Source organism: Rhea americana, unplaced genomic scaffold (genome assembly GCF_003343005.1).
Source record: "Rhea americana isolate MKP2758 unplaced genomic scaffold, rheAme1 scaffold_53, whole genome shotgun sequence".
Taxonomy (NCBI): Eukaryota; Metazoa; Chordata; class Aves; order Rheiformes; family Rheidae; genus Rhea; species Rhea americana.
The window spans coordinates 1,951,350-1,965,612 of NW_028186679.1; the positions used below are offsets into that span (position 1 = coordinate 1,951,350).

The 14,263-nt window shown below is 38.0% G+C and overlaps 1 protein-coding gene across 1 annotated transcript in view; it reads right to left on the reverse strand.

Moving 5' to 3' along the window:
- Nucleotides 1-14,263, reverse strand: part of MYO3A (myosin IIIA) — a 129,063-nt gene that overhangs the window by 111,386 nt on the left and 3,414 nt on the right. The window contains exons 2-3 of the mRNA XM_085318306.1: nt 5,615-5,797; nt 674-808 (exon numbers count right to left, since the gene is read on the reverse strand). Of these exons, the coding sequence (XP_085174432.1) occupies nt 674-808; nt 5,615-5,782 (303 nt within the window). The 5' untranslated portion in view covers nt 5,783-5,797. The remainder of the gene's footprint in view (nt 1-673; nt 809-5,614; nt 5,798-14,263) is intronic.

The window sequence follows — 14,263 nt, forward strand, 5'->3', positions numbered from 1 at the left end:
GAATCCTGCCTGGAGACTGAGGGCAGTTTTTGCACAATAGGCCTCAGAGAATCTATGAAAACAGCAGTGATGAAGCTGTTTGCTCCTAAATTAGTCAAAATTAAAGACTGAAACAAATTACAGGTCCTGCTTTCCCCTGATTTCATTTAGGGAAATCCTGCAGCTGTCAATAATACCTGGCAAATGAATGAGGCCAGTAATCTGTTTTTTCTTGGCTTATTTGTCTATGTATGCATGTATATTTTACTCACAAAAAAAGCTTCTCAAATAATTAAGTTCTATCATGTCATTTAGAACTCATCATAYTGGTTTCTTTAACTGTTATACCATAGTTTAATGACATTCAAACAAGTGATACTGGTGAAAGATTTCCATGACAAGCTTTTAACCAAAGARAGATTTTAGGTAGAAAATCCTATCAAATACTACTATCATTTGTACCCTAATTCTGAAGATACAGCATCAACAGTATAAATTTACAAAATAAGAATGGTGAAATCAAAGCACATTTTGAACTGAGAAAACTAAGATGACTAAACAATAGCATTTACCACTATACATGCAACCACACTAAAGAAAAAATCCAACAAATTACTTGCATCTGAATTGTTGATTTATACTCAACACAGAAAAGCCAGCTCAAAGAAAAATCCTATTTTTCTGAATTATTTACCTCAAGTACTAGCCAAAGTTGATCTCCATTTTTCACATCTTTCTTATAGTACATGCCGTAGAACTTGACTACATTGGGATGATCAGACAGAGCTTGCAAAATGTTATACTCTGCTTCAATTTCTTCATCAATATCCTAATGTCACAAATGAGAAATACATTGCAGTTAGTAAAGCCATGACATGCATTTAAAAAAAAAAACAACCCCCTCTCTCTCTCTCTCTCTCTCTCACACACACACACCCCACAAAGGGCTTTCAGGCTATTCAAAAAATTTTTTTGAAATAATGGGAAAAAAAAATCAGTCAATCAAACCAGGCATTAGTGTACCATTTGAAGGGCTACAAAGCTTGATTCTGTTTACTCACCACAGAACAATCACCTGTTTTTCACTTGGTCTTTTACCAATTTCAGCTAAAGCACATGGTGGCAGAGGGCCCCCCAGGCAGTTGGGAAAGGAACATTTCAAGGTAACCACATCATGGCGTGAAGAGGAACCTACATGAAATCATTGCAACCCACAAGTGGGTTGGAGGGGACTGGTAAGTTTTTGCCAGAGCATGGAGATACCTCAGGGTATCAGGAAGTCACAAATTCCTTCTCTAGTCTCAAAGGTGTSCCCAGCTAAAAACAGTGCAGCTAGAACTACTTCTCTTCCCCTCTGTGCACAACTAAACATGACTGCAGCCACATCTTATTAGTTTATTATTTCTCTTTCTAGAATCATCTGGAAACTTTCTAACACATTCTATACTATCATTGAAACTAGTGATATACATGATCTCTTTCGCTTCTYCCTCTGGGCTGCAAGAGTAGTGGCTTTTTGTCAGTCTTTTCTTACAGACTTTGGGTTTCTTAAAGAGTGAGGCAAGTCCTCTGGAAGGCAAGAGAAGAGGACAAGGTTTGTCAACCATGCACCGTGTACTGTGCAAGCCCTTTCAGACCAAACACGGATGCCAGCAATTGTAGGCCCTGGGCGACTCAGGTGATCCCTTCCATCTGGGCCCTGGAAGGGTCCCCAGAAGGATGCTAGCAGACTGGTTCAGTCATGCTGAAAAGGTATTCAGTCCATCCTGGTCACAAGTAGAGCCAGAATAGCTGTAGTCATTTCCTCTCATTGTTTAGTTTTCAGGAAAAAAAATGCTATTTGTTATAATTTGTAATTCAAACAACTGAAAGAGAAATCTAAAGATGCAAAAACAAAAATCAATTTTAGAGGTAGGCTACCTATGAATGCCATTAACCACACCTCAGTGAAAAGCACTTACTCAGCACTGAAAACCTGTTGTCTCCCCGYTCCCTTGCCCCACTACCACTAAAGGAAAGACACTCTAGTTGAGAAAAGGGACATTTGTACTCCCCACCAACAACATTTCCTCTCATTTTGATCRGCATGAAAGGCATCTGCCCCTATGCTGCCACACGAGGACTTTGCTCACTTGTTTCATACACAGATCTCTTCAGCTTTAAATCAAATTCATGATCTTCATRTTTGGCCATTTCCTGGCTGGTCTCAAAGAACTTCTCTTTCTCTTCTCTCTTCCACAGTATATTCAGAAATTGGGGTGTTAAATTCTCATATTGAGATTATGAGAATAAGTCTTCTCACAAGGCCAAGCTTTAGAGACACCTCACTGGAGTAGGCAAAAAACAGCCGAAATTTCCCTCTCTTTCCAGAGAGGAGGAACTCACTTTAAGCCAATTTCCCATAAGCACAACACAGAACAGTGCCAATAAGAAAATGTCAAAACCAAGACATTGAAGAGGGATAGGGAAGAAGCAGGAAGAGTGGAAGATAAGGAGAGGCTGAAGAGAGAGAATGCATCTGGTAAAACAGAAGGAGGAATCATAAAGCAAAAAACCAAAGACAGCCAAAAGCCAAAAACTACACACAAAAGATATGGTTGCCTTGGGGAAATTGGAAGAGAATTAGCCTACTAATTTAATAGAGGTTTCTATCTCCTGAGGGGTACTCAGGTTTTATGAGATTTTTTACCATTATGAAGAGAAATGGAAAGAGAGAAAGAAGGAAATGAATAGGATATTAATTTTATCTGTAATAGAAAGAAAAAAAATCTTCCTCTGCATTATATGACAGAAGAAAACTTAACAGTTTGGTTGAATTTAACATATTTATCTGCACAGAACATAGCAAAGAGAGTACTTCTTTTAGAAATAGTACAAAGAGTATCTTCATGTGAACTTAGATGCAGGATAATTTGGCTCAGAGCCCTAAAGTACAATGGTATTTACATGGAGCCCTGATCTCAGTTCTGTCTTCATCTAGTCTCATTTCAACACCTTCACTTACACATTCAGTATCAAAAATCTGAGCTGCTATTCAACAGAGAGATTATGGAAGCTCTGAAAGAATTAAACATGAAATGTTCTCTGCAATCACATGCCACCTACAATAATGTAATTTCTTAGTTTAATTTACAAGTATCAGTTATACCTATTGATATAAAAGCACTCCCTCACCTTTTTTTAGTCTACCTCAAGTCGCACAATCCTGAAACCATCTTCAAGGAAAAAAAAAGATAAAATTGAAAAGAAAATCTCTGAAATACTTTTTTCTTCATTGCAACAGCTCCCTCTGCAGCCATCAATAATATTTTCAGTTTCAACAAAAAGAAGAGGCCTAGTATATTCCTTTCACCCCATTTCTAAAATTGGATTGTGATTTTAATAGTGACATGTAGGTTCAGTAGCTATTTCAGACATCCCACAAACAAGAGGGAGGAAAAACACAATATATTTAGAATAAAAAGGAGTATATTTTCAGTTGAAAAATAAAGTCTTAGATTTTAATGTTGACTGCATTACTGATTTTCCACTACCAGTATTCTCAGTTCACCTCCTTGGCTCCTGAACAAGTCATCTTTTATAGCAGATCAAAATATTTCAACTAGAAATTTCATTAGAAGAAAAAAAAATCTAGTTTTCAAACAAGATGAAGTTTCGAAAAAACAGGCATCTGCCTTCTTTGAAAAATATCAGGCGTATGACRGGAAACCAATTTCTCAGGGTTTTCAACTGAAAATTCTCAGTTTATGGAAAGTCAGGGTGACAACTAGGGGTTTTGGCTGTTGGAATGAGAAAAACTCTTCATTTTCAAGTGATCTCAAGAAGGAAAAAAAAAATTTAATGAATGATTTTCCAAAGAAACAGCAAGAAGATGGCACTCTTCCTCTAACTTTTTTTCATTAAAATAAGGAATCTGGTTTTAGCAGCTCTAACTTTTTCCTTCTTCAGTTTCCTAATTTGCATCTTTACCCAGTGTATTTCTCTCATTTATTCTGGCTTCTTCACATTCTACTCCCCTATATTCTATTTAATTTCTTTCTCCTTCTCCTAGCAGCAGGTTTATTTTTTCTTACTTCCTCCCATTTTCATCCTTTTCTTTTTTATTACAACTTTCAAAGTGTATACAATACTGAAAGTTCTCCCAGTTCCTTCAATGACCCCCTCTATAACTAGTTGCTGRTAGAGAATCATTCCTGAATTCTTGTAAAATACACGGAAGCAGAAGCATTTCCTGCCACTCAAGCATTTAGATGAACACCAACTGCAAGTCAGTCCTGCTTATTCAAAACAAGCCAYCTTGTTTACATAAAGCAAGAGAGTCAAAAAATGTTTCCAGTGCATTAGAATTCACCAAGATCCTTATTGCTCAGCTGTGAATCATGCTTTTGTAGAGGTATATGATGCTGAAGTGAGATAAGCCCCTTTTTGTTGCTTTGAAAGCATACTGAAGGGAAAAGCACATCAACAGGGAACGCAAAGATAACGCAAGAGACTGAACACATTTCACAGACTTAAAGGCCACAGGCATCAGCATAGCCCTTGTGTGCCGCTATGCAGCCTCAGAGMATAGGCTGCAGCATTTTTTGAGGCATGACATGCCCCTCTCTTCCTCTCGAGAATCACGCAGTGGAAACACACAACTCATGTCGAGGGAAAGGATGTGCACAAGCTTAGACTGCAGCAGGGGTTAGCAAGACCTCCCCTTGCTGCTGTGAAGTGCCACGGTGCGTATGCATGCACTAGATGATTGCAAACGTACAAGACAAACAGAAAACGTGGCTCTGCATTGGRAGTGCAAACAATGAGGATTAATGGAGTCTTTCGACTGGGAAAACAGCAGCTCCTTGTCTGTGATTTGCAGGTTACTGTTCTTGAGAAAAATCCTCAAAACCACATGCACCACTACCAAAGTCAATGGGGTTTGCCTTTACAAACTAGACTAATGGGACAAAGTTCTTCTCTGCTCTTTGAGCGTTAATCTGTCGCCCAACAAATGCAAGTTACTGGGAACTAAACACACTCTACTACCTAATAATTCCACCTTCTAATTACCTGGTGCTTTGTGTGTAGAAGTCATTACCTTTGTATTTTCCATTTGAAAAGATGGATCATTATATGATATCTAAGTACCTTTCACATTCTGAAAATGCAGAACCARTAATAAAGTACACTGTTCTATTTTTGAAGTGTCACTTGTAGCATGTCACTCAGGAGCACATACTCCAAATGTATGCTTGAAGGTACCTCTGATACACTTAGAAGTACATAATTTTCCTACTAGTTAATAGGTATATAAAAAGGAAAAAGAACAACAGTAAAACTGTAAGAAGCTGCGACTCCAGGTAYTGCCAATGAAAATAATCAACTCTTTTTTCTGAAAGTAAAAGATAAACAAGGAAGAATTCAAAGGGAAAATAACCAAATGTACTCCTGTTTCTGACTTTTACCATATGTGGCCACTTCCAAGATCACTTACCAAATGAAAATGCTTTGATAACTAGAGAATATATTTCAGTTAACAAGTTGAAGCAATTTATTTCTATCAATTCTAACGTAAACAATCTACCAAGCTTAAAAAAAAGATTATGTAATAAATTCAGTTACAATAGAAACACAAGTAATTTAAGTAGCTTACGTGAACAGGATCCAAGATTTTGACTGCTGCTTTGCTACCATTTTTCTTATTTAATACCTTGAAAACTTTTCCATATGTTCCTTTGCCAATAGTCTCAATTATTTCCCACGTATCCGAAGGATCAGGAAAGCTATCAAATATTATTGTTTTCCCAGTTAATGGAAGCATCTCAAATGCTGGTTCCTAGGAAAAAGTGAAAATTTCAGTGATCACTGAACAAATGATTAATAACAATTGGTTCACTAAAAATATGAACATAAATATATATTTCAATCTCAAACACTAGAAATGTTTTTGCACATAGTGTGCATGCACTGAAAGTATACGGAACAAGGTATGTGCAGTCAGACCAGTATCAGATGAAGAGAGATTCAAACGATCATCTGAACTAGCTTCTGGCCTGAGGTAAGTCAGTGGAAGCTTTCCCACAGACCTCAATAAAGCTAAAATGCCACCCTTTCGGKTTTTTTGAGGGGTAGGTGAAGTGGGTGCCAAGCTCACAGATTATCATTACATAAAATCCAAAAGAATTTGGCTCTAGTACCAAGAATCAGAAATCAAGGTGGGAAAAAAATCTGTTAAGGAGCAGGATTAGGTTCATTCAAACTTCAATAGCAGACCATCAGTTTTATAATTCAACTCTTAATATTTATATTTTAGTGTATATTTTATACACATAAGCCCAAACAGATCAAAGTGCTAGATATGTTCACAATATTACAGTTTTCTGACAACCAAACATTCACTGTCATGGAAAATGTGTTTACTGATGTACATTCATTGACATCTATTTTACATACCATAAAGGAAAGATTACACCTGTACTCTGGTCAATGATGGATAAAATTCACTATATTAGCCTTCACACTGGCTAATTATTCAGCACCTACACTGTGTTAAAAAAAAGTATACAAAAAGCAAAGGGCATCCTTCCCCCCGTGAAAGCCCTACCTTTACAAGGCATTAAAAACTCATTATAAACTTTCTTTAAAACCTGTTCTCATATTCCTAATTGCAGAGCTAAGGTTGAAAAAGGGGAAGGAACAGGACAGACTTAAGTTCCTACTCAGTAAATATGCAGTAAATAAGCAAGTCGGCTATTGAGAGTCCTCTTCACTATCAATCTTCACATAATTCTTTAAAAATATTCTACAGTGTAATTACTTCTGGATTTTTCATGTCAAAAGCATATATTTAGTGCTATAAAGCAATTTATATTGTATTGAGCCAGTGACAGAAATTGCACTATGATATTGTATTTCTTTCTTAATAGTGAACACAATGGCTTCAGTTAAGTTTCATCAGTGACTTCCATCATAGTGGTCATGCTTTCTTCATTCAGCAGTATGTATATCACCTAGAAGTAGCTGAAATGGGCTGCTATACAATCATCATGTTGTATCATCCCTTTAAATTATCAGAGCTGCACTCAGGCACATTCTAGAGTAATTTTCCACTGGATGATCCAAGCTCTTTGGGGGATTTGGGTTTCACGATTCTTCCTGCTGTTCTGCTCTTGGTTGCTTAGCTCACTAATCAATCAGAAGATGGACCTTTTTTTTTTTTTAATTACACATGCRATGGTATTATCAGTCTCTATACTAGCCCATGCAGCAAAGGAGGAATACCCTCCTAACACCATTGACCCTACAAAAGTCCATTGCATGCTGAATACTGTGATAGTGGCCAAGCAATTTGATTTCAAGGGCTGTAGGAATAAAATGACCTAATTTTACCTGTTACTATGAAATCTCCCTTAACACAAATCCAGGTTAAGGTCAAAGTAGAGATAAGCTTGTTTATATAAAGGATCAAGACTTGGAGACATGAAGCTTTTGTATGCAAATCTCCAAATTTCTATTCTAGATTCAAAAATTTTCTCTATCCTGCTGTCTGACCCTTCCCCGGGATTCCTATAAACATAACTCAGTCAGCAGGTTGACTGCAGTTTCTTCCTGAAGACCTCTGCACCTCATAGATAGCATTTATCCACACCTTAAGAGGCTTTACTATTCCCACTCAAAACCACCTCTTTTCCAGCGAATCAATAAAAATAATCACTAACACTACTGCTGCAGAGAATTTTTTTTCTTTTGCCTATAAAATGGTGCTCAAATATAAGAGTAAACTCTTTTTTATATACTAGAATGTTTATTTTAAAAAGTCACTTGTGTATATAAATGTTTTGTATTTAGCACTTAACTGAGCCTATATAAGATAATAATCAAATTCTTTTGAGGTGATAATGAGATTATGATTCATAATCCCAAACCCTCGCTTTGAGGAATATCACAGTCATAGAACTTCAGAATTTCTCTTTCTGAGCGCTAATTTTTAAGACTGAGGTTAACTATTTGTATACAGTTTTACTGAATACTCAAGCCATAATTGAAGATTTTTAGGGGGCAGGGAGGAGTAGGGAGCCATCAGCAGGGATCTTCCTAAGAACAGAGATGTCCAACTCATACCGGTGTCTATCTACAGATTCTTGTCTACAATATACACAGCAGGTCACCAAGATTTAGGCTATCCTATGCCCCCTGTTACAAAGACATACAGTAAGAGTTCCTGACCCAGACAGCTTACTCTAGGAGATAGGTGGAAGYTGGAAGAAAGGAAGACTCATTACCTCTGTTTTAAAGAGAAGGCGTACTGGAGATGCAGGAATTCAAAGATCAGCTTCATGGATTTAACATGGGGCAGAGCCAGACAGGGATCTCTGATCCCAAACCACAGCCTTAACCAAAAACCCATCCTTTCACCCAAAGCTTTACAGCAGGTAGTATGTTCTGAAGAAAACCGCATGCATCATGAATGGCAACCTCCAAAACTTCCCAGGTTTTCTTAGATTTCCCACACATTAACAGAATGCAGCTGAAATTAATTGACTCCCATATCAACTGCTTCTTTCTCTATGGAGACCAGTACAAGGAGAACTGTTAAAYGACTGAAGAAACAAGATCCTGTTGGCATTATTTGGTTACTGGAAAATGGTGCTAGAGATACTGTCATATGCTTGCATTTTCCTCTGCAAATTGTACCAGTTATGCTCCTACTTGTTTTTAAAAAAGCACATACTTAAAAATAAAGGCTTTCAATAACTGTCATACTTAGTTCCATAATTTAAGGACACTATTCCAGAAGGAATTATTCACTCTAATCCTTTGTCTTTTGATTTACAATGTCAGAATCATGACTTGAACAAGCTATATAGAACATCGTATTTCCTCACTTCCACCATGTTTAAGAACAAGCTCTTGCATATAAATTGTTTAGCTTCCACCTCTGTTAACAAAAATATATTAAAYAGAATGATTTCAAGTGTACTGTTCTGAGTGATGAATAATGGTTTATGGTTTATTACATGTTAGTGAAGTTGAGATAGCTGATAATGATTTAACCTCATATTTCAACAATAAATAGGACTGTCTCTGGAATATGTCTGGGTGCAACAACAGCTGGGTAATTTATCTTACCCCTCACTATTAAAAATCTGCTTTAGAAAAACAACTTTTTACTTGACCCAAACTTCTGAGCTATGAATGTACCCTTRAATCTCTATAAAAACCTTCTAAAATACCTTCCAGTGTGGTCAGAAAAATGACTAACTTCAGGGGTTTTAGAAACAACAACAACAAAAAAAACCCAGACAGTTCTGGAGTCCTAAGAAAAGAAGGTGTGTGGGGGTGTGTGGGGGAGTAGTGGTATATGTATCTGGTGTCAGAATTTGGCAATCACAGTTATAACACAGAATTTTTGTCAGATGAGCCAGCTCTACATGACTAACTACACAGGTCATATCAAACACACACACTGTATGCAGCAGATCTCAGCCCACGCGGTAGAGATGTTCAGAGACGCCCCAAGCCACATCAAAGGTAGCAGATTATGGCGTTCTCCATCATTTTCAATATCTAGCTAATTTGGAGGGGGCAGAGGAAGGGAAGGAAAGAGATGATCTCATGAAGAATACAGTATATCATTTATAGACCACTACATTGCTGCAATGGCAGTTCATTGAAGTATGTTTATCATAAGAAACCATAGAAAGAAACTCAGACCCCTGAACAACTGCACTGTTGAGGGCTTTATGGTCAAGACTACAGAGCATTACAAACAATGGTGTTAAGCAAGAATAGGCAATAGTTTCTTCTTCTGCAACCTGATGTGTAAGTACAATGGTCCCAAAATCTCACACAGAATATTGTTTTAATCTGATATTTATACTAGTTAAAAAGTTACCATATTTCAGCATTCTAAGTTTGTCACTGTTTCATATTATGAAAGTTTACAACTTCCTTCTTCCCTCTCCCAAATAGTTTCTGAATGGACCTCCATCTCTTATGTAAACATAAGCATAGGAACTTCTCACGTAAGAAGACGAGAACAAAGGCACTTCTCTACACAGTTCATCCTTCTCCACATGGGGAGCCTAGATGATTAGCAACATAGATGCCTGTTCATACTTGACTTAAATATCCAGCCTTTTTAGGTTCTCAGCAGCATCTTATCTCTTGCCTACCAAAATCTTGTGTTTACTGATCTTGACAATTAGAGGTTGGACCTCATTGATTCAGTTCAAAACACAGCTACTCAGTTCTTTTTTATAGCTCCTTCATTTGTCCACATTATTTCCTCTTTTCCATTGCAAACACTACTTGTGTTTAACTAGACAGGTCTGGCACAGAGGGTGACCCTGTAATTTGTCAAACAGCTTCGCGTTTGTCAGGGGAGGTAGATGTCAGAACCTGACAGCATTAGCTCACGTCGCCTATTTGGTCCAATCCCCCTGTGGAAGTGACATTTTCACTCCCCGTAGCGCTGCTTCAGATTCTGAAATTTAAAACTCCTGCTTACTGGATCCCTAAAAATGCTCAGAAAAAGCTAAAAAATTTTTAAAAGAAAAAAAAAAGCAGGCAATGTTCATGCAGAGATCTGAGGCTTTTTATATAAAACAAGAAAACTTTTCTACCACGGCTCACCTTCCMTTCACCTGTTGCTTTTGTCCTATATTTTATTTATAAGCCCTTTGGTCAGGTACCGAGCACCAAGCACAGTGGCATCTGGAAGTGCTGGATACAACAGGACAATAAAACCCCACAACRCCTTATTTCCTCGTACTTCGCAATTTTATGTCTATGCTGAGAAGTATTTAATAAGAAAGTTAATGGCTGCTGCATGAAATTCGCAGACAAGCCAAGAGCATATGAGGCTATAATACGATATTAATCAAACTAACACCTGGTACTTGCTTTCTGGACAAACATCCACATTTGATGGTTCAACCATTAACATAGATTGCAACTCAGATCCTAAGCTAGCGTAAGTGTAGCTGTGCATTTACATAGCACAGTATCTCGTGCAATCCTAAGAGAATAAGTTTTGTTCCTGAAATCCCAATGCCATCCTCATTCAGTTCACTGGGATATTGGACCTCTGCTTTTGATAATGATACAAGCAACATCAGAATGGGAACTACAGTTAAATCTAAGCTCAACGTGAGCAGATTATCTAGTCTGGCAGTTAATTAAAAGCAAGTGTATGAAATACTATCTGCTGTTTTTACTTAATTTATCAAAAGCTGAATACAGTAAACACTATATCCTAACTTTAATTTAAACAAAAAAACTTACATTTTGCATGTTTGCATAAGTTTCATACCACCTATGTGTTTATCTCTGACTGTATATCAGTTTGCTTAGTACCTTTTGTTCTATACATCCCCCAGTTTTTTTCCACAACTGAAGAATTAAGTCTTTGTCACCCGCAAGAAACTTTCTACAGAAGAAAAAAAAGAAACAAAAAAGACCAACAACAAACCAGTTATTTATAGACACTGCAATAGGAGCAAGAAAGCTTTGACTACTATTTTACTTAAATGATAGCATCATTTGGGAGTTCTGGCGAAGCAAAAGCTCAGTAAATTGTATTTGGCCCATAAACAACTGTTAACAAGCCCTCAGCCTTAAATTCTTTTCTATAATGAAAATTTAAGATGAAATGCTACCTTGGAATCTGTTCAGGGAATAAGAGATCTGGTTTACTTTTTGAGATTTGGTGCTGTTGTCCACAAAATATGGTAGATCAGATGACAGAACCATAYCCAGAAGATGTTGACTACATTTCTACTGTACTGTTGGCATGTAAACGTATTATTTTTAACTAGTGATTATTTGGAAAAATAAATGTAATGTCACATCTTTTTGAGAATCCTATGTCTAAATACATSATCTACGAAGATTTGACAAATATGTGATGACAGGCTTTTTAACTCTGTTCTTACAGATGAGAAAGCTGAATACTATGCTGTAGTATCACAGCCCCAGCTGTGGAAGATGAAGAATACAGTCCAGTAGTCCTATTTAGTTCATTTGCTTTCACTACAGTGTGCTTACATGAGTAAGAGAAATACAAGAGCTGGCATTCACCTAACTAATGTACAATACGCTTGTTGGCATCCAATCCCATTTTAGACCCAGCAAAAACAGTCAATGGAATTCAAGAAAAAACAGATTCACCTGATCTGGCTGGCGTCTACGTTAACGTAAGAAGACTCACTCYCTCCACTCCACTGATTATACTGTCTCCTTTGACTACAATAGGTAGATAACGATAGTTATCTAGCTTCAGATGTAGACAACTTAAGCTAGGTGAAATGAATCCTAATCTAGCTAGTTGCTGGAAACAAGGAGTTGTAGTTTGAGAACTGTCAAAAATGAGTAATAGCAGCTCCATGCTACAGTCAAGTAAAAATCAAAATCAGCATGTCTCACAACACCACTTGAAAATTGCCGGTCTTGAGCTTTGCCTGATGACGCACAGAAAAGTTAAGAAGCCTGCAATGACATTGCCAAGCAAACTTTAAACCCAACAACTGAACCTCAAATTAATGTAAATACAGAGGTAAATGGCTATTTCACAGCATTTGGAAGCAAGGAGAGCTGATAAATTCAACAACATATATCCTGGGCACAACTCAAAATATCTGTGTTAATCCTAAGGCTACAGCTACTCTATTTTTGAAGGCACTTTTTAGTGTTCACTCCCCAAAGGGCAGAGCAACTGCTTCTAAAACATCTTTACTCTCTACTGACTGTTATTCAGCAACAGCTTTTCCAGCAAAGCAAAACAGCTCTGAGTAACCTGATGCCCCTGGACTCCTAGACCTTTGTCAAACTTCTACTGCATGCAACAGAGAAACAGTACTGTGCCGTACTGGTACCTGATCTCCTTCTATTGATAAATGCATATAGGGTGTCCACACTGACATTTCATCTGCTGATTGTTATTCAGCTGATGGTGACATTTTGACTTGTTGCAGCTGAACTGGCCAGCAGTGCTCATGGGAGGCTTCAGCTCTTTACTCTCCGAAACATGCTTAAGGGGTGCTGCTGGAAGATATCTCTATCTGTGTTATAGTCCATCTTGGTTTTCCTCCATTTGACCCCCACTAACCGTAATGATCCTACATTTAGGATTTACAGTTACAGTTCTCATGAAACTCTATTCAAGGAGGTTTTTGAAGCAACAGGCTATAAAACTGATGAGGGCTGTAAGCATTAGATTTACTAATTTACCTCATACATAGGGGTTGTGCATTGGATGACAACTCTTCACAGGTCAAACTCAAAATCAAAACAGGATTACAATTTTTTAGAGTCAACCTTTAGCTAAAATAAGARGGTATGAAAAGAACACAAAACCAAAATGTTAAAGTTAATTCTTGCAGTCAATTTTAAAAGCACTGCTATTTTGAAAACAAATGTGAGCTAAAAGCTTTTATGACAATTGTCATCCAACARAGAACGTTTATGCAGAGGCATTACAACCATGAAAACAGGATTAATAATGGAAGGGGGAATGGTGTCATTATGAAATTGTATTTGGACCTTGTGCCACCAGAAGTAATGAGATGACATTAACAATCCATGAACTGAATCATATCCTAGTCATTTGGTGGCTCTCGGAAGAGAGGCGCTGCAAGTGATGAGAATAATTTTTCAATGACTACCCACTAGATCAATATATTAGCAAAGAACTTAGCTTTCCAAGCTAAAGCATCACTTAATTTTCCTATCTTAACACAATAAAATAAGGCCATAAAAATCAATATGGTGTGAACTCACTCCTTGCCTATTTTTCACAACTTCTAACAAAACTGAAGTAGCAACCCAAAATCAATTTACCAGCTATATCAACTGGCTTCGGCAGAGCTTGAAATTAAGCTGATATAGTCATTTGACAGCAAGATACGGAGGGCATTACAAGCAAATTTACCAGCACTTAACGTTAGCACACAGTAAGCTCAGGGCTGAGAGTACACAGGGGATGCTGCAGGCACAGCAAGGTTTTGCATTTGAGGTGTTAAGTGCCATAACCATATTACTGCACTTAGTTCAGCTAGGGCAGTGCTAGCGGGCCCGGCGGCCGAGCGCAACCAGCTCCAGCCCCCAGAGGTGCCGGGCTATCAGATCGGATCGGATCGGATCAGGTCATCGCAGGATTCAAGCCGTGCGGACACCTCTCCTGCGCTCGCCCCCCACGCCGCTCTCCGGCAGATCACTTACACGGAACACGAGAAGGCGAAAGCAGCAGGGCGCATCCACGCGGGCCGAGGGCAGAGCCCGGCGGCAGGGCCGGTGCCAGCCC